Genomic DNA, 20,253 nt, shown 5'->3' on the forward strand with positions numbered 1-20,253 from the left:
CAGATGCCATAAAGAAACACCCCCTGTGCTCCATTGTATTCATCTCTTCCTTGCACTGCCAAAAGACTGAAATATTGGACACACAACTTCTGTTCTGAGAGAACTTGGGACAGACAGAATGGTATTCTAGAATGCAACTGCGTTCTACGGTGTTCTAGAATGTAACTAATATGAAGAAGCATTGTTGTCAGTGACTGTAGAGTATGCGTGACCTCTAACCCTGGACCAGTCACTGAGGCATAGTCGACACACCCCATCTGAAAACTCCCATCACAACACCACCCGCGCAGGGTGGACTGTAGGAGGGAAGTTTACTGATGTGGTTTAGCTACCTGTTAAACATCTGTTTACTTCTACTGAATGTGACTCTCTCCCTCTCAGAATGTCTCTCATTATCGTCATAGCCACATGCAACCTAGGACTGCTGTACCGATGCCTTATAACTATGCACACTGCGCTAAGTGACCAAACCAGCTCCTACTACTTCTTCTAGTAATCTCATGAAGTACATCGTGTGCTTGTCCTCTTAATGCACTGTCTGATTCTTTAGCCTTTTGTGAGGAAAAACAACTCAAAACACATTCTGTACATAAATGGTTGTTTTACATTCCATCTCCATTTATACATTTTTGTTTTATTCTGTAGACTGCACAAAGATTTTAATAACAGGTGCTTTTTCCTATTTTAGCTGATTTAGTATTTTCGCTGTAAGACTGTTGATAAACTGTTTACAATTTGTTGCGACAGCCATTTTTGGGAGAAGACTTGTCAAGCCATTTTGTAAAAGATTTGCCGTATTGACCTTTTGATACATGCTTGTTGCCGTTACATTTTGATAAATAAAACAAGTTGACATGAATGACTGTTACTGAGAATGATCCAAGTGAACTTTGACCGTGGTCGGAGTCATATACAGGGATGTATTGAGGTGAAATCTTCATTGTAGCTAGAAATGTAAGGAATAGATCTTACATGACAGTACCTGTTCAACATCATACACCGTTTGGTCCTTTTGTAGCTCAGTTGGTGTCGCAAACATTCCATGCACACAAGTCTCATTTTGGTTTTATTCATGAATTTTTATTTTCTTTCAAGTATGGAAGACATTTCACAACACAGATCTCGTGTTTTACCTTAAGTATCACTGACAGTTGAGTTGTCCATGTTCTCTTATTCTCCCACCATGCAGTTCAAGTTCAAAGCTTAAACACACTGAGCAGGAAATATATCGGTACAGCACATACAGTATGTCAATAATAAACACACTGGTCATTGATTGTCTTAGTGTTAGATTTATCTGAAATACTGTTTTTCCCCTAAATAGCCATATCTGTGTCAAGGTGTGCAGAGAACACCTTTGTTATTCCACAAAAAATATGAAGTATGAAATTCTTAACCATCAACAGAATATATCCAAGAGGAACAGTGGTTATGGTATGAAATATTCTTAGTATCAAGGCATCTGGATATAAACAGAGGGATACTCAGCTTGTCATCAAGTAGCACTACCTCCCGGGATACCATTTGGCTTCTAACCATATAACAAAATACAACTGAATGATAATGCCAGATCTGGAACAATAAAAATAAATAATAATCCTGCCCAGCATTGGTAAGTTATAGTTAAAATGACTGGTAGAGTACCCCAGTATTAAGCTTTAGAACAACACTGTCACCATAGATTAATTTGGTCCAGTCTTCATACTGAGGTACTGTATGGTAACAGTGTTTCAGGTAACAGTGTTTCAGGAAACAGAACTGGTCCCAGTTCAACTCAATAAAGCTAAAAGAGAGTCAGTCTAAAACTAAACATAAATACAATTACATCAACTATACATGCTTTGATAACAGCTACAACTTCATTTTTGTATCAAGTATTAACTAAATTCAGTTCAAACCAAAACATAAAGAGATCTAGAAATCATAAATTAGACTTTTTGTAAATTGCATTCTAGTCAACGGCCCAATACTCTACAAGAAGGACCAAATGACAGTGTTCCCTCTCTGCATACATTTCTCTCTACCCACAGCAAGCAATAGACAGCAAATACCCAGTGAGGCAAAGAGAAATACAACTGCCTTGAGAAGGGCATGCAAAAAGGATATGTCTTTCCATCTGTGATTTAGAGAAGGTTCATTCCCATAAATAAATGTAGTTATTAACAGCTGAGAGGAATGTTAGGCGTCTGTAGTGTGTATCCAGAACATAAAACACTGGTGTGCCTCATATTGGAATTTAGTTATGATACAAAAAAATAAAGATTTACAGCAAATCTGTACAGCAAAATTTGACCTTTAAGATCAAAGACTTTGAAACTGGCATCAATTAAGAAACAAAAATAAGACATTTGATTAAAACAAGTTAAAATCTACGTGGTACACACAAAAACGGATCCTGTGTGTTATCAAAGTGCAAGAACTGAAGAAGACTATGAGGCAATGCAACACTGTTGGTGAGCAGGAATGGAGAGCAGATGAACTGAATATCTAGTCAGAAACCATGTGTCCATCCACAGAGACAGCTGACAAACCGCTTCATAAGGCACTTAAAGTGTCCATGACTGTCTGAAGGTCCAGAACTCCGACCAAGTCCAGAATTCCATCCCATCTCTGTGGGTGCTCAGAGGAGATTTCTCTTGCCAGTAGATTTCAACATGTGCTGCCCAAACTACAGGATGGGAAAAGAGACATGAGTTTCCAAACATATCAAATACCTTTATAAACCAAAAAGGTTTGTCATGCTTGCACTTCTCTTACCAGGGGGGTCTCTGGGCGTGGTTTCACTACAGGGGCTGGGGTTTTCAACCGGGGCTGCCTTACCTAGAGGACAGAGAAAGGTAAGCAACTGACAACCCAGACACACATCTTTGTTGTTGTTGCACTATCATACAGTGTAGTTGGAAAATGATAAGGCCCAAAATGGGGATTCCTAACAGAGAGTAATGTAGTATCCGTGTTGCTCTTACCAGGGGAATCTCTACTTTCTTATTGGTCTTGAGGAATTCAGAACAGAAAGGTTTCAGTTCAGAGGCTGGGAAGTCAAACTCCTTGTCCTCACTGCTGTTGTGGCGATAGCGATGGGCGAACTTGCGCTTCAGGGCATTAGCGATGAGAGACGCAGCGTCTGTGGGCTCTCTTGGTTTGGCTTGCCTCTCCTCTGGCCGGCTGGACAGGAACACAGGGAGTAAGGGAAAATCAGTACAGGTTTCAGTTAGTAAAACAAGAGAGTTGTGTCCATCTTCTGTAATGTAGAAGTCAGACCATGAACATGGTGCCTACCTCTTGGCGGGGCGTAGCTTGACTTTGCCGATGTCTTTGAGCACGTCCAGCATATTGGGGATCTCTGCCTGCTTGGGCCCCTGGTCCAGCAGTGTCTGGCCCTCAGTCTTCTTCCCACGGCGCTCCTGGATGAGGTCAATGACTGAGAAGCTCTGCTGGAGCCCCATGAGTGGGGGTGGAGGAGGCGGCGGAGGGGGAGGGACGCAGGGTGGAGGAGGGCCGCCTGGGGCGGGAGGACCTCCTGGGGATAAGAAATGTACAGATTAGTCTGACAATTATTCCATGAACAGCTGCCATCTTCAGGAAGATATAGGTCATTACAGTGGAAAAAATACAACTCTTATCCAACAAATGAAAGGGCTGAGATACAGCTTTCTGTTTTGAGGACTCTTCTTTACCTTTTAGTATGTGTGTATTGTGTGTGTGTTCTGTCAGTGTGTTCTGCTCCTGGGTCAGTACTATCTGTGCGATCTGGGCTCTGAGTTCAGCCAGCTCTGTCTCTAGAGCACTGATCTTCTGGATGGCCTCATCGTTGCTGCGGGTCTGACCCTGGGGCTCCGGCTCGGCCAGCCTGGGTAATGACCTCCGTCTGGGCAAAGGTTGTTGTTTGGGCTGAGGCGGGTGAGAACGGAACATGAGCCCTGACGATACCTCTGACCTGAACGGGACCGATGGTATACAAGCGCCATATTAGAAAGCAGGAAAGAGATTCATGGAGTAATACACATATGGAAAGTTAACAAGCCCAAAGGATCTCCCTAATAAGCACAGTGTGGGTCAATAAACAGGGGCAGCGCCACGGCATTTAAGAGCAGCGCCACGGCATTTAAGAGCAGCGCCACGGCATTTAAGAGCAGCGCCACGGCATTTAAGAGCAGCGTCACGGCTTGAGAAAGGGTGCCTGTGCAAACGCCCTCTCTTTTCTTACCTCAGTCTCCCAAATCCAAACCAGTCATTTTTCTCCTCCTCGTCGATCCAGAAGACATCAGCCAGAGAGGCCAGCAGTCCATTCTGACTCCCGGTGCTATTCAGGTCACTACTGTCCTCAGTGTAAGGATCGAGCTGAGACACAGGGCAGCCATGTTAATTAATACATTAAAACATTCTGTCCCATTTAAAACACGTATTCTGTTTTCATGACTCAAACTTCATTCACACTACTTGGAAACCTGACAGACATTTGATTGGCTACGGTTGACTTTTAGAAATAGAGCACATGACAGCAACTGAAGATAGCCATTCTGATGCAGTCTGTCAGCCTGTCGAGGGCTATTCTTAATTATGTAGTCTGTCAACAACCCGTCGAGGTCTAGTTGTATGCCGTCTGTCAACATGAGCTTAAAGTCATAGAAAAGGTAAGAAAGAAGAAGACAGATACCTTTCAGGGGACAGTCCAAGAGGACCAGTGTTTCACCTAGATTTATTTAGCAGCGGTGATCTAACTATACCTACACAGACTGAGTATACAAAACATTAAGAACACCTGCTTTTTCCACGACAGCTTTCACCTGGTCAGTCTGTGACCCCTTACTGACATCACCTGTTAAACCCACTTCATTCAGTGTAGATGAAGGGGAGGAGACTGGCCTAAAAATCCTTCTTTAACCTACCAATTTTTAACACAATCGAGACATGGATTGTGTTTGTGTGCCATTCAGAGGGTGAATGTGGAAGACAAAAGATTGAAGTGACTTTGAACGGGGTATGGTAGGTGTCAGGAGCATCGGTTTGAGTGTGTCAAGAACTGCAACGCTGCTGGGAATTGAGATAATGTTTTGTACAGTAATCCATCTAAAGTTATTTCAGCCACAACCATTGCTGACAGGTGTATAAAATAAAGCACACAGCCATGCAATCCCCATAGACAAACATTGGTAGTAGAATGGACTTACTGAAGAGCTCAAAGACTTTCAACAGGGCACCTCATAGGGTGCCACCTTTCCAACAAGTCAGTTCATTCCATTTCTGCCCTGGTCAAGTGCTGTCAATGTGAAGTGCAAACATCTAGGATAAGCAACAGCTTAGCCGCAAAGTGGTAGGCCACACAAGCTCACAGAACGGGACCACCAAGTGCTGAAGCGTGTAAAAATCAGCTGTCCTCTGTTGCAAAACTCACTACCGAGTTCCAAACTGCCCCAGGAAGCAACGTCAACACAAGAACAGTTCATAGGGAGCTTCATGAAATGGCCGTGCATGGCTGAGCAGCCGCACACCAGCCTAAGATCACCATGTGCAATGCCAAGTGCTGCCATTGGACTCTGAAGCAGTGGAAACACATTCACTGGAATGATGAATCTTGCTTCACAATCTGGAAGTCCGACAGGCTAATCTGGGTTTGGCGGATGCCAGGAGAACGCTACCTGCGGCAATACATAGTGTCCACTGTAAAGTTTGGTGGAGGAGGAATAATGGTCTGGGGCTGTTTTTCACAGTTCGGGCTAGGCCCCTTAGTTCCAGTGAAGGGAAATCTTAACACTACAGCATACAATGAGATTCTAGACAATTCTGTGCTTTCAACTTTGTGGCAACAGTTTGGGGAAGGCCCTTTCCAGTTTCAGCATGACAATACCCCTGCACAGAGCCCTGACCTCAAGCCCATCAAACAACTTTGGGATGAATTGGAACACTGACTGCGAGCCAGGCCCAACCTCACTAATGCTCTTGTGGCTGAATGGAAACAAGTCTCTGCAGCAATGTTCCAACATCTAGTGGAAAGCCTTCCCAGAAGAGTGGAGGCTGTTATAGCAGCAAATGGGGGGGGGGGGAGAGACACACACATTAGTCAACAGTACAAAGTTACTGTTGTAGGTTGCCTGATGAACTGACCTAAAACAGACATACTGCATTCCTCACAGAAAGGAAGGACAGCTAAAGGGAGGGAGAGAGGAAAAGAGAAGAGAAAACAGTAATGACAGGAAAGACAAATGTAAAGACTGAGCAGGGCAGTGATAACATGACTATCTAAATTAACTGTTGTGTTCTGTGTAACTGGAACTTTCTAATGCAAAAAAAGACAAATGGATCAGACTTCAAATCTAAACATTAAAAAGGCTCCTTGATATTTTAAATCACCAATGAGGAGCAACATAGCACAACTTCCCTAAACATTAAATCAGCACCTAGGTCCATGTTATGGGTCTCATGACGTTAATCTTTCTGTTTAGTGTTGAAGCATCAAAACAAATGAACAAGCTGGCAAACACTCTTGATGAGGGTGACTTGACCATTAGATCAGAATACATCAGGCCAGAGAACGCCAAGACAACGTGACGCTTGAGCACAAGTTAAAGAGCAGTGACACAGAAACAGTGACAGACACGGAAACAAAGTCACATGGAAACAACGTCCCACACAGATCATACTCTGTCAAAGTATGGCGGCAGACATGTTATATGCCTGCCTCTGTCGCAGAAACAGTTTTACCTGAAAATGAACCCTGGGGCATGGTTTAAGGGGAAGATTGGTGGCTATTCTTCTCACAATACTCCTTGAGGAGCCATACGCCTTGCCTGAAAAGCCAAAGGCCTGTCAAAATAAACACACAGATCTATGGTTAAGTACTAGAATCAAGATAATCGGTACATCACAATTAAATCATGCCTTATAAGACAGTAGAGAAGAAGTGCAGTATAGTGGAAATGCCATGAGGACATGAATTGGATACTATTGGGATCTCAAGACGCTTCAACAATGTCTCCAGTCCTCCTCTACTTCTGGGTATACTGTAGTTGCTACACCGTCTGATGAGTGACAGTTGAGATGACAGATATCTGGTTACCATAAAGGCCGGCACATTGTGATATGGAGTGGTTTCATCTTACCGTCTAAATGCATTGCATGCAGCTGGCAATACATTTGGACCGGTGAGGTTACCTAAAACATTCTCCATTCAGGCTGCATTGGCTTCGATTTCCTCCTTAACTTTATTTAATGGCGAGAAGCCGTAATTTTATTTTTATTTTTTTAATAGAAATAGAAAAATATGCATACCTTTATGAAAACACCATTTCCCACCACCATGCTAAATTGGCTAAACGCTAATCTTGGATGTTGTGTATCACGTTCAGCCAATCAGGTTGAAACTATTAGCGGCATCACATTAGCGAAAACCAAGACTGTACTCAGGGCAGACCTGGTTGAAGCTAAATATGTTTGAGTCGCTTCAGGAACAATTTTAGCAAACTAAGCCTTTTCCTAATCTTAACATAATTCTCCTAACCTGCCACATTAATTATCCTAACCTGCTGCATAATTTCTTCTAACCTGCTAAGAAAAGTCACTTCTGCTAGTCAAAACCGGCAGACCCACCCTGACAAATCTAGGTTTTCACTAATGTGATACAGCACTCCCTTAGGTTAGGGGTGAAAAAAACAGACTGCTGCAACCTGATTGGCTGAACGTGATACACAACAGCCAGGATTAGCATTTAGCCACTCTACCATGCTGGTGGTACACATATTTGTCCTGTTTTTCTCCACTTTCACCATTAAATAAAGTTCAGGAGGAAATCGAAGCCTATGCAGCCTGAATGGAGAATGATCAAAGTACGAAACGGTTCACAAGGGATATGAATGTATTGCCGGTGCATACTATGCGTTTGGATGGTAAAATGAAAACGACTCAATATCGCCATCTGCCGGCCTTAAGGCAAATAATATCTGGTCTGATCATGACTGTACTCCATGGTATGGGAAAAAAATGGAAGTACTCACCAGGTCCATGTCTATCCTTGGACTTTCTTTACTCATTCTATCGATGTGTTTTCACAGAGGCAGTTGTACACAAGAAAGCATCTTCTTTGTGAGGTAGTCTGGGGGAAACAACAGGAAGACAAACAGGGGTGGAAATAGCTGTAGTTAGCATTATGATATTTTGTCCTCGTTCCTGATATTCTAAATGTGTTCGTTTTTATCCTAGCAATCACATTTGACTTCTCTTTGTATTCATACTATACGGAACAAAAACAAACTCAACATGTAAAGTGTTGGTCCCATGTTTCATGAGCTGAAATAAGATCCCAGAAATGTTCGATATGCAAAAAAAGCTTATTTTTCAAAGTTGAGCACAATTTTGTTTACATCGCTGTTAGTGAGCATGTTTCCTTTGCCAAGATAATCCATCCACCTGACAGTTGTGGCATAGCAAGAAGCTGATTAAACAGCATGATCATTACACAGGTGCACCTTGTTCTGGGGACAAGAAAAGGCCACTAAAATGTGAAAACTATTTTCACACAACACAATGCCACAGATGTCTCAAGTTGAGGGAGCATGCAATTGGCATGCAGACTGCAGGAATGTCCACCAGAGCTGTTGCCAGAGAATTAAAATGTTCATTTCTACCATAAGCTGCCTCAGTTGTTGTAGAGAATTTGGCAGTACATCCAACTGGCCTCACAACCACAAACCACGCCAGCCCAGGACCTCCACATCCAGGTTCTTCATCTGCGGGATCGTCTGAGACCAGCCACCGTCAGAAATCGTCTCAGGGAAGTTTATCTGCATGCTCGTCGTCCTCACCAGGGTCTTGACCTGACTGCGTCGTAACTGACTTCAGTGGGCGAGCGGTTTGCTTATGTCAAATGCCCCATGGTGGTAGTGGGGTTAAGGTATGGGCAGGCATAAGCTACAGACAACGAACATAATTGCATTTTAAATCGATGGCAATTTGAATGTACAGCGATATCGTGATGAGATCCTGAGGCCCATTGTCGTGACATTCATTCGCCACCATCACGTCATGTTTCAGCATGATAATGCACGGACCCATGCCACAAGAATCTGTACACAATTCCTGGAAGCTGAAAATGTCCCAGTTATTCCATGGCCTGAATACTCACCAGACATATCACCCATTGAGCATGTTTGGGATGCTCTGGATCGACGTGTACGACAGCGTGTTCCAGTTCCCACCAATATCCAGCAACTTCACACAGTCAGGTCAAGAGGAGTCGGACAACATTCCACAATCAAGAGTCTGATCAACTCTATGCCAAGAAGATTTGTCTCGCGTGAGTCAAATGGTGGTCACACCAGATACTGACTGGTTTTCTAAGCCACACCCCTACTTAAAAATAAAAAAGGTATCTGGGACCAAGAATCCCTAGATTATTTATTTCAATTGACTGATTTCCTCATATGAACTGTAACTCAGTAACATCTTTGAAATTGTTGCATGTTGTGTTTATACTTTTGTTCAGTATATATATATATATATATATATATATATATATATATATATATATATATATATATATATATATATATATATATAAATAAATAAATAAATATATATATATATATATATATATAAACACACACACAGCTCAAAAAATAAAGGGAACACTTAAACAACACATCCTAGATCTGAATGAAAGAAATAATCCTATTAAATACTTTTTTCTTTACATAGTTGAATGTGCTGACAACAAAACCACACAAAAATAATCAATGGAAATCCAATTTATCAACCCATGGAGGTCTGGATTTGGAGTCACACTCAAAATTAAAGTGGAAAACCACACTACAGGTTTCCTCCCAGACCTGGACTAAAGCATCCGCCAACTCCTGGACAGTCTGTGGTGCAACGTGGCGTTAGTGGATGGAGCGAGACATGATATCCCAGATGTGCTCAATTGGATTCAGGTCTGGGGAACGGGCGGGCCAGTCCATAGCATCAATGCCTTCCTCTTGCAGGAACTGCTGACACACTCCAGCCACATGAGGTCTAGCATTGTCTTGCATTAGGAGGAACCCAGGGCCAACCGCACCAGCATATGGTCTCACAAGGAGATCTCATCTTGGTACCTAATGGCAGTCAGGCTACCTCTGGCGAGCACATGGAGGGCTGTGCGGCCCCCCAAAGAAATGCCACCCCACACCATGACTGACCCACCGCCAAACCGGTTATGCTGGAGGATGTTGCAGGCAGCAGAACGTTCTCCACGGCGTCTCCAGACTCTGTCACGTCTGTCACGTGCTCAGTGTGAACCTGCTTTCATCTGTGAAGAGCACAGGGCGCCAGTGGCGAATTTGCCAATCTTGGTGTTCTCTGGCAAATGCCAAACGTCCTGCACGGTGTTGGGCTGTAAGCACAACCCCCACCTGTGGACGTTGGGCCCTCATACCACCCTCATGGAGTCTGTTTCTGACCGTTTGAGCAGACACATGCACATTTGTGGCCTGCTGGAGGTCATTTTGCAGGGCTCTGGCAGTGCTTCTCCTGCTCCTCCTTGCACAAAGGCGGAGGTAGCGGTCCTGCTGCTGGGTTGTTGCCCTCCTACGGCCTCCTCCACGTCTCCTGATGTACTGGCCTGTCTCCTGGTAGCACCTCCATGCTCTGGACACTACGCTGACAGACACAGCAAACCTTCTTGCCACAGCTCGCATTGATGTGCCATCCTGGATGAGCTGCACTACCTGAGCCACTTGTGTGGGTTGTAGACTCCGTCTCATGCTACCACTAGAGTGAAAGCACCGCCAGCATTCAAAAGTGACCAAACCATCAGCCAGGAAGCATAGGAACTGAGAAGTGGTCTGTGGTCCCCACCTGCAGAACCACTCCTTTATTGGGGGTGTCTTGCTAATTGCCTAAAATGTCCACCTGTTGTCTATTCCATTTGCACAACAGCATGTGAAATTTATTGTCAATCAGTGTTGCTTCTTAAGTGGACAGTTTGATTTCACAGAAGTGTGATTGTGTGGTTTAAGTGTTCCCTTTATTTTTTTGAGCAGTGTATATATGGTGGAGTTGAGTTCTCAGCTAGTTTTATTCCCTGCCTTTTTAGGGACCCCGTCTGAAAGCTCTCAAGGCCCCCCCTATGGTCCCAAGCCCCCTGGTTGAGAATCAATGAGCAATTTGATTTGAAAGTTCAGGTTCTTGTGTAATGTTAACTCTCGGCGTCATTCTGCCTTCTCCCTACAATTTTCAGCCATTAGCGTCGCCCATGACTACCTCATGTTAACTACAACACTGACGCTGTGTTTTAACGTTTAGAAACGTCAGTGGTGAAAAGTACCTACGTAGAAATAATTTAAAGTACAACTTAAATTGTTTTTTGGGCTATTTGAAAACTTTTAATTTTACTTCACTACTTTCCTATAGAAAATAAATGTTTTACTCCATACATTTCACCAGACACCCAAAAGTAAATGTTTAATGATTAGCAGGACAGGAAAAATGACAAATTCACACTCATCAAGAGAGCATTCCTGGTCATCCCTACACAGTGAAATCAATGGTGTACATTTAAACTCTGACACTTTTAAAAGTACACCATTTTCAGTGAACATATGAATCCCACTGAACTGGTGTTAAAATAACACTTTTTAAAGTGTTAAAGTTTTAACTCTGTTGCAGTGTTCCCCATTCAACTCTTAAGTGTTCAAATGAACTCTATTGTAGAGTAATGCGCAACCCCTACAGTGTAAAACATAACACTTCATTTAGAGTCAACTCGACTCACTTTCCTTAGTGCTGACGCTGATACATATTCTCGGTGTAAGAAATTAACGCCTAAGGGGTTACAGTAAATACTTTTTGGATGTTGACTGTATGGTGCAAAGCATCATTTGCAGATTTCCCAGGGTGCCTTTTCTTTGAGTACATTTTTATTACCACCCATGACTATATTTGTTAGTGACAGAGACATGGTTATTGAATTCTTTCCTTTTAAAAAGGCCTGTGGCTTTCACCAAGTGAGTACCTAGGTGAATACTATTATTAAAATTAAACTCTTTGACAATACACACATCACAAGGCCTTCATTTGATGGCCTAGTTTCACCCTAACACAGTGGTGTTAGGAAACTCCTGGTTTACAGACCGCATCACGCAGACAAGTAACAATATCCTGGCTTGCAAAGTTATATGCATTTCCTTTTGGAATCAAGCCAGCGTTAGGATATCCAACAGTTGGAATTTTTATTCACCCATAATATAGACATTCAGAATGACGGTCAAGGTTAGGAAAGTTGATAAGAAGACTACCTAAACCATTTAAACTGGAAACACCATTTCAGTAAGGGGTGCAATAAATCTAACTGATTCGATTAGTTTAGAAAAATGTATGTTATCTGTGTGTAGCATAAGTTTAATAAATTAATCAATGTACATGCAAAAGCATTAAAACAATCTTATAAAAAAGAAACCAACTTGCAGTTGGGAAAGATGATACAGATGGGTGTGATTGATGGGACTGTTTTACTATCCAATGTGTAAAACCGCTTCTACCCCCAAGCCATAAGACTGCTGGACAATTAATCAAATGGCCACTCAAACTATTTACATTGACACCCCCACCCCCCTTTGTTTTTACATTGCTGCTACTCACTGTTTATTATGTATGCATAGTCACTTTACCTCCACCTACATTTACAAATGATCTCGACTAACCTGTACCCCCGCACAACGACTCGGTACCAGTACACCCTGTAAATAGCCTCATTGTTATTTTATTGTGCTACTTTTTTTCCTTTTGTTTATTTAGTAAATATTTTAACTATATTTTCATAAAACCGCATTGTTGGTTAATGGGCTTGTAAGTAAGCCTTACACGGTATTGTAAGCCTTACCTGTTGTATTCAGCGCATGTGACAAATAATATTTCATAACTCTGGTTATTAACACCAACACTGAGGGTTCTAATACACCATTGACTGTAAATTTCACTCTTAGAGTGAATTGAATCCTGAATTAACACTAGAAATGTTACACTGAAAAATCAACACTGGCCAATTTGCTGTGTACTGCCACTGATCTGGCAGACTTAAACACAAATGCTTCGTTTGTAAATTATGTCTTGAGTGTTGGAGTGTGCCCCTGGCTATCCTTAAATACAACTAAATACATAATGTCCTTAATATAGGCCCATTGAAATGATTTTAGGACTGACCCCAATTAGTTGACTGTTCGATTGTTTGGTCAATAGGTGGTTGGTCAACCAAGATTTTTTTTTTTGAGCAGTAGCAAAGAAAGAAAGAAATATTTTTGGGCTTGGGCTCACATATAGGACTATGCATATGCATTATCCCTAATATGCATATGGGAGTTTTGAATAAATGACCTTTGAAAGCGCTGTCCATTTCGTTGTGTTAGGCTTTGAAACAACATCCACAACGACCATGTTTCCACTCAGTTTCAACCCACTGCTTAACTTCTTTCTTCAAACTAATCCATCACAGTGATGAGAGTTTTAAAAGAACATACTGTTTTGACAATAAGCGTTTGATGTGATTTTCCATTGCATTTGCATTGAATCCAGAGTGGTTAGAGGGACAATAGAGCCCTGAGTACCAGGTCATTAGTGACCTGATGATAGTTAATGAGTTGGGTACTACTAACATGTCCAGAGTGCATGAGGAGATTACCGTGAGTCAACAGTCACATAGAATTTTACTGTGGTCACGACGCATGACTGCTGGAGCGGCAGTATAGTTGATTTTATTAAAGCACATAGGGTGTTGATGTGAGATTTCAAAACCATGACTAGAAAGGGACTCAATGAATACAGCAAAGAGCTGCTGTTTCTATGAGTAAGTACATGTTTAAGTTGTTATTCAGCACTGTAAATACTTTCTTCAGCAGTTGTCTAAGCCATTAAATGCACGTTCTCCCTACTTCCAAATATTAGCCAAACAGCATTGAGCTGAGCTCAACTGTGGTTTTTCCTGGCGCAGCAAAACACCCCCCAAGGGAGGCCAGTTTGGATTTGGCTTCACACCAATCAAATCACATTCTAAAGCCGGGTGGACACTGCATGACTATCAAAACCCTATCATCACTGAGCGTCTCCCATTAAACGGCCGTTTTTCCTTTAGTGTGTTGCCAACGTAGTGGTGTGCACATTAAATGATGTGACAGACGGTGGTCACATACTACAAGATTCTTCACTTGGTCGTGATGATTCTCGATACCATGCCGTCTCACAAAAACGATCATGTGATTCGATTTAACGTAGCTACGAGCTGTGGCTCAAAGCAACCTCAAATTCAGTCAAACATTCACGCTTGCCATACAGAGTTGAAATATCTAGCCAACATCTTGAAAAAATTAACACTGCTTGTGTAACGATTTGACACTGGCTTTTGTTGAAGGGAAGTACAAACGCATACTAGTAGTTGTCGCTCCTGCTTGAGGGTCTACACATTCTGGGTGATACAAAACAACGTCATCTCACTGGCTATTGCTGATCACCGTTCTCAATTTGGCGTTGCACATCTCACTACAAGAAGAGCAGTGCACATTTTATGCCGATAAAATCAAACCTGTTTGAAAATATCGGGACTGCTCAAAGACGAGATCGGTAGCCCTCAGACTGCGTCTTTGATCTGCTCACATTAAAAGAGCATCGGTGATGGCCACACGCCCTGAGTAGGCAACGACATGGGGATTTTGTCTCCAATCTCAAAAACTTGTCTGAGACAGCTAAAATCATGGCCAAAATTGTGTAGTGTACACCCGGCTTTCGCAAAACGTCATCATTGTCAGACAAACGTGTCTGTTTCTGGTCTGCTTCTGTTGATGTCCTGCAGTAGCTAGTATGCTAAAACTGCACTTTCCTAAACCATGGATGGAGATGTGGATTTGGATTGTGGTTTTGACTTAATTCTCTGTACAGGCCAATGATTCTGATCTAACCATACATGCATATATCGTGCCACATATTGTGCCTAGATGTAGCCTAGTAGGCTCCCATTTACACGAGAGGAAGTTAGCTAAAATGCTTGCTAGCCTAGGTAGCCTATGAAAACAAAACTAAAAGCATACTGTATGACAGAGCCATAGACCGCTTTGCCAACATGAAGAAGAAGAGGTTGGCATTGGCGTTCAACTAGTCTACAAGATGGGTCAGGTAAAAAAAATGTGTTTAATTGCGCATGCAACACACACACACATGATATTTAGAAACTGATTGGACTAAATAGTTTTTAAAAAATCTTTAAGTTTGTTTTCATTGTATTAAACTAAGCATATAGCCTTGTTGATGTTTAAGTGTAAATGGTGCTGGAATAGTGGAGACAGTGCTCCTGTTGTCTTTGTGCTGACTTGCAGTAACTCCATGGTTCTAAATCAGTAGTTGTTTAGTAAACTGTCTGAAACATTAACTTGCTTGATCATGCTGCAGGTTTGTTACATGCAATGTTTGCTTTGTGGATGTCACTGGACAGATGTTGCTCTCCGGTTTTGTGACGAAACAAAAGTATGTGTAGCTGAATTTATTCGGCCAGTGTGTGGCTTGTCTTGTTGTTGTCACAGCCTTATTGTATTATATCATGGTGGCGTATGAACGAATGGGTTATAGGGCAAATATCACAAAATAGGTTGTAATGTGGCTTTTTAATAGGCTTGCCCAGTGATTTACGCCTGTAAATGAGGTTCAGACTGAGCGTCGGACTCGTACCAAAACTCTCCCTTACAGAAGACTTCATCCAATGACATGTGTAATGTAATGGAACAGAGTCGTGATCGGGCAAGTGTTACGTTAGACAACTCACCGGCCTCTCGGACTTGCAAACGACTGCTAGCAAGTTGCTGTGTGTAACTAAGCCTGGTCTGGCTTAAGTTTGGGACGAAAGCCATACATTTCTGGAAATATCCACTGCGTGACGAACAACTTAACTAGGTTTTGAACCATTGACTCTCCTGACATATCCCTCTATTAGTCTTCTGTAACTAAGCAAGCATAGTTATGCTAGTTGGTTGGCTAACGTTAACTAAACTAACAAGTTACTGTAGATACCTATCGAAACTTCTTGTTAACCAAGGCGTTTTGAACGTAGACAGTTAATAACGAGTCTAGCGAATGGTAAGTCATAGCAAAGTTTGTGGATCGAATTTGATTAATAAAAAATACTTACGAGACTGACTTTGTCGACGTCCAGGGAAAATGTGTGTTTCCCAAATCTGCGCTCTAGTCTTGAGTAACCGCGTTCCTGGCGGAGTGAGTGGGCGGGAAAAAAAGATTTCTTCCTTGACGTATGGGTTGGTGGATAATTTTTATGAACCAATGGGCATTGAGACATTGTTTAGACTGGGCTGGTACTATAACTTTTTGATACTATTATTGGTTGATTATAATAAATAACAGGCAAACTGACCAACTGGAGTTCTTGTCATAAGGACGCGGACCCAAGGTCTTGGTTTACAGACAGCAAGTAACAACAATGTCAAGTAACATCAATTCCGTCTGTAGTTTACTGTCACTGTCTTTTTTTGTGAACAATTTGGTAAATACAATACATTCATTAGTAAATTAATCACAACAGTAATCAAGGTCGTGACAATTTGTTCCAGTAATGTATTTGTATTTATTATTTATTTAATCAGGGAAAAGCAGCACCAGAACACCCAATTGTAATGAGTTTTGTAAATTGTTCCAGCAGTGAGGTGCATTAAAACCAGGGCCATAGGCATGGGTGGACCTGGGTGCACACACTGGAGAGCCAGGCCCATCCAATCAGATTGAGCAAAAAGTTATAATACTAACAATATATATATATCACTTACTTTGGCAATGTTAACATGTTTCCCATGCCAATAAAGCCCCTTGAATTGAATATATATACTGAACAAAAATATAAACGCAACATGCAACAATTTTACTGAGTTACAGTTCATATAAGGAAATCAGTCAATTTAAATTAATAAATTAGGCCCTAATCTAAGGATTTCACATGACTGGGAATACAGATATGCATCTGTTGGTCACAGATACCTTAAAATAAAAGTAGGGGCTTGGATCAGAAGACCAGTCAGTATCTGGTGTGACCACCATTTGCCTCATGCAGCGTGACACATCTCCTTCGCATAGAGTTCATCAGGCTGTTGATTGTGGCCTGTGGAATGTTGTCCTACTCCTCTTCAATGGCTGTGCAAAGTTGCTGGATATTGGCGAAAACTGAAACACGCTGTCGTACACGTTGATCCAGAGCATCCCAAACATGCTCAATGGGTGACATGCCTGGTGAGTATGCAGGCCATGGAAGAACTGGGACATTTTCACCATCAGAGAATTGTGTACAGTTCCTTGCGACATGGGACGGCATATTACCATGATTCAAACTTGTTTTGAATTTAACTTGTTTTTGCATGGATTCTGTGAGGCGGTTAGCTTTTAACAGCTAGGACCGCAATTTCTTGTCCCGGATTCCCGCTTAACTAACAGGTTAAAGTCTGCTTGAAATAGCCGCTAACCTAGCTAAGCTAATAACGTTAGCCATCAAGCTAACAAAGTTAGTCCCACATGAGTTTTCCAATGGAGCCTTCTTTGTCTGGGGAATAAATGAACGGTTCCAGCGCTGTAGGAGCTGTATCTACTACTCTTTGTTTCGGGACAAACTGGATCACTCAGAGTTCCAATGCGGCAATTGATTGCTTGTCGAGGATTATAGGCTTGAGGTGGCTTCCTTGATCACGCAGGTCGCCAGCCTACGTAAGAAACTTGGGAAAACGCAGAGTGGAATATTTACCTTTTTTACGCCGGTGGCTGGATGGCGTTTGCGCATTTTGGATTAATCTCCGTCTTGTCGTTTGTTGTTATCCGACTGGCCGGTGTTGCCCGGAGTTCTTTTGCCAGGGGAGCCATCTCCTGCCTCTCCTCCCCCATCTGATAGCGGAGTCGAAGGAGCACAGCAAGAGGAGCATGGCAATCGACGATGGTTGCATATCACGAGCCGTGGAAGCCGAAGACAGTGGCCTCCCGCAAAGCTGTCTACACTCCCAACGAGAGGCCTGGAGCGGATACAAACAACGAATAGTTTCGCTGCCCTGGAGCCTGATCTTCCTGCACCTTTGTCGCTGAGGGTACCAGTGTCTGCGGCTGCTGTGCCTACTCCTAATCCTTCCCCTACGATTTAGAAGTCGACGTAGGCAACCTTCCGTCCCTGCTCTGGATCGAGCAGGGCTTCTCCATCTGTCGGAGGCCTGCACCAGGCGCTGGGAGCTACGGGCTCAAGTTATCCTGCATCTCGTCCATCCTTAAAGGGTTCTCAGAATCCTGTAAAGCATGGGAGTGGGCGGATGTCCTTGTCCTTCTCGCCAGCCGTGATTTTGGGCATCTCCATGGTAAGAAATGCGACTGTTCCTGGTGCAAAAACAATGTCCTATCTCGGAGCTCGATTAAATAACATTACCAAGCTGCTCCCGAATGTCCTACGCCAGGACATGGACATTGATTCTATTGTAGTCCATGTGGGTTTTAATGACATTATGAAGGGCAGCTCTGAACAGTTGAAACTGAATTTCAAAGAGCTGATTGACTCTCTGCTACACACTAATAAAAGACCCACCATATCGTGGCCCTGTGCCCTCTCTGAATCGTGGCATTGAACGCTTTAGCAAGATTCTTTCTCTTCACAACTGGCTACGTGATTATTGCAGCTCAATGGGTGTAACTTGTTTTGACAATTTCGATACCTTTAGGAAACAAAACATGTTTTATAAGGAGGATGGGATCCACCCAAATCATTTGGGTTCCTGGATCCTTTCACAGCATTATAAGACTGCGTTGAGACAATGGCTTATCAATGACCCAAGTCCAGCTCAGTTAATCCTTACCATTGTGTCGCCGAGTCATCACAAGGCTTTAGCAAATGTACATTACACCAGGGGCATTGGTAGACACAATGTAAATAACCTCATTTATGTCCCTCTAACTGCCCTGAATGCCTCAGCTGATCCTACAGCTATTGTATGCAGTAATCATGTGCCTATGAACCAGATGTATGCTGTTAGCACTAAGGCGGTGTGCCCTAGTAGGAAGTCCACTGTGTGCAGCTCACCCTGCACTAACATAAATAACATGAGAATATCTACTTCTGCTAAGCTTCCCAGTAAAGCAATGAAAACAAGCAAGCATCTCATAAAAGTGCTCAAAATATGTAGCTTAGGAAACAAGGTTAATGAAATGAATAACTTGCTAGTAACAGATGACATTCATATTCTGACTATCTCTGAAACTCACTTAGACAATAGACAATACCTATTATGATACAGCGGTAGCAATACAAGGTTAAAACATTTACAGAAAATACAGAAATGCCAGGGGTGGAGGTGTTGCTGTTTATATTCAGAACCACATTCCTGTAAAGATTATAGTGGATCTCATGTTAAATACTGTTGAAGTAATATGGCTCCCGAGTGGCACAGCAGTCTAAGGCACTGCATCACAGTGCTAGAGGCGTCAGTACAGACCCTGGTTCGATTCCAGGCTGTATCACAACCAGCCTTGGCGCACAATTGGACAGCGTCATCCGGGTTAGGCCGTCATTGTAAATAAGAATTTGTTCTTAACTGACTTGCATAGTTAAGAAGCCTTTTGGACCTAGACTTGGCGCTGCGGTACCACTTTCCGTGCAGTAGCAGAGAGAACACATTCATTACATAAATAATAGGCCCGTTGAATTTTGTCTAGCTTGCCACTCCAAATATAATTTTAACTGTTCGCTAAGTGTCGGCAAGACCGTAAGCAAATAGGTAAACTGGGATATGACTAAAGAGTTAATCGTGGTGATTTTTCCAGAAATATACAGGTATTTTCCTTTCCATTATCATATCTATTTTTGCTAACTTTATATTAAAATGTATTTTAATGAGACGTATTTCACCAGATGTGTAACTGTGAAGTATCTGGTTGACGGTTCCACTTACTACCAAATATGATGGTGAGAGGAAGCCCAGTGGCAGAAGATGGAATGAGATGGGTTTTGGCCGACTTTCTGCAAATTTTCTCATCGATGACACATTTGATCTCAATACAGTTTTCTGTTTCCAAAACTAGAATCTGTTACGAACAGAATGGACAACGTTTTTTAGGCTTTACCCTTTGCCAAAGGTTCCAAAAATTGCGTTGTTTAGAAGGAGTGCAATGGCGAATTGAGTTATTGCCTAACGAGCATACATCGAAGAGTAGGCGTTCCCTAATGGAAAATGCGCAACCTGGTCTCAGAGCATTTCGTATTATTCTATACGTAAATCC

General features: G+C 42.4%; 1 protein-coding gene across 2 annotated transcripts; it reads right to left on the reverse strand.

Annotated features, from left to right (window-relative positions):
* Nucleotides 1-1,058: 1,058 nt before the first annotated feature.
* LOC115150955 (mitochondrial fission regulator 1) lies at nucleotides 1,059-20,142 on the reverse strand. Of its 2 annotated transcripts, none has more exons than XM_029694826.1 (9): nucleotides 19,926-20,142; nucleotides 7,992-8,089; nucleotides 6,703-6,804; nucleotides 4,208-4,341; nucleotides 3,709-3,937; nucleotides 3,280-3,524; nucleotides 2,967-3,165; nucleotides 2,758-2,820; nucleotides 1,059-2,668 (listed from the first exon to the last, which is right to left on the reverse strand). In XM_029694826.1, the coding sequence occupies exons 2-9, from the start codon at nucleotides 8,025-8,027 to the stop codon at nucleotides 2,621-2,623; spliced, it is 1,056 nt and encodes a 351-aa protein (XP_029550686.1). In that variant the 5' UTR covers nucleotides 8,028-8,089; nucleotides 19,926-20,142; the 3' UTR covers nucleotides 1,059-2,620. The 2 variants fall into 2 exon arrangements, with proteins under 2 accessions (XP_029550686.1, XP_029550678.1); XM_029694818.1 differs by lacking the exon at nucleotides 19,926-20,142 and adding an exon at nucleotides 16,136-16,224.
* Nucleotides 20,143-20,253: the final 111 nt, after the last annotated feature.

This window comes from Salmo trutta, chromosome 2, assembly GCF_901001165.1.
Source record: "Salmo trutta chromosome 2, fSalTru1.1, whole genome shotgun sequence".
Classification (NCBI taxonomy): Eukaryota; Metazoa; Chordata; class Actinopteri; order Salmoniformes; family Salmonidae; genus Salmo; species Salmo trutta.

Excerpts from the sequence above, each read along its gene's own strand:
- LOC115150955 (XM_029694826.1), bottom strand. The coding sequence starts at position 8,027 with ATGAGTAAAGAAAGTCCAAGGATAGACATGGACCTG. Across the intron at positions 4,342-6,702 it reads GCCCCAGGGTTCATTTTCAG|CTCGATCCTTACACTGAGGA; the intron begins GTAAAACTGTTT and ends CCTGTGTCTCAG. Across the intron at positions 3,525-3,708 it reads AGGAGCAGAACACACTGACA|CCAGGAGGTCCTCCCGCCCC; the intron begins GAACACACACAC and ends CATTTCTTATCC.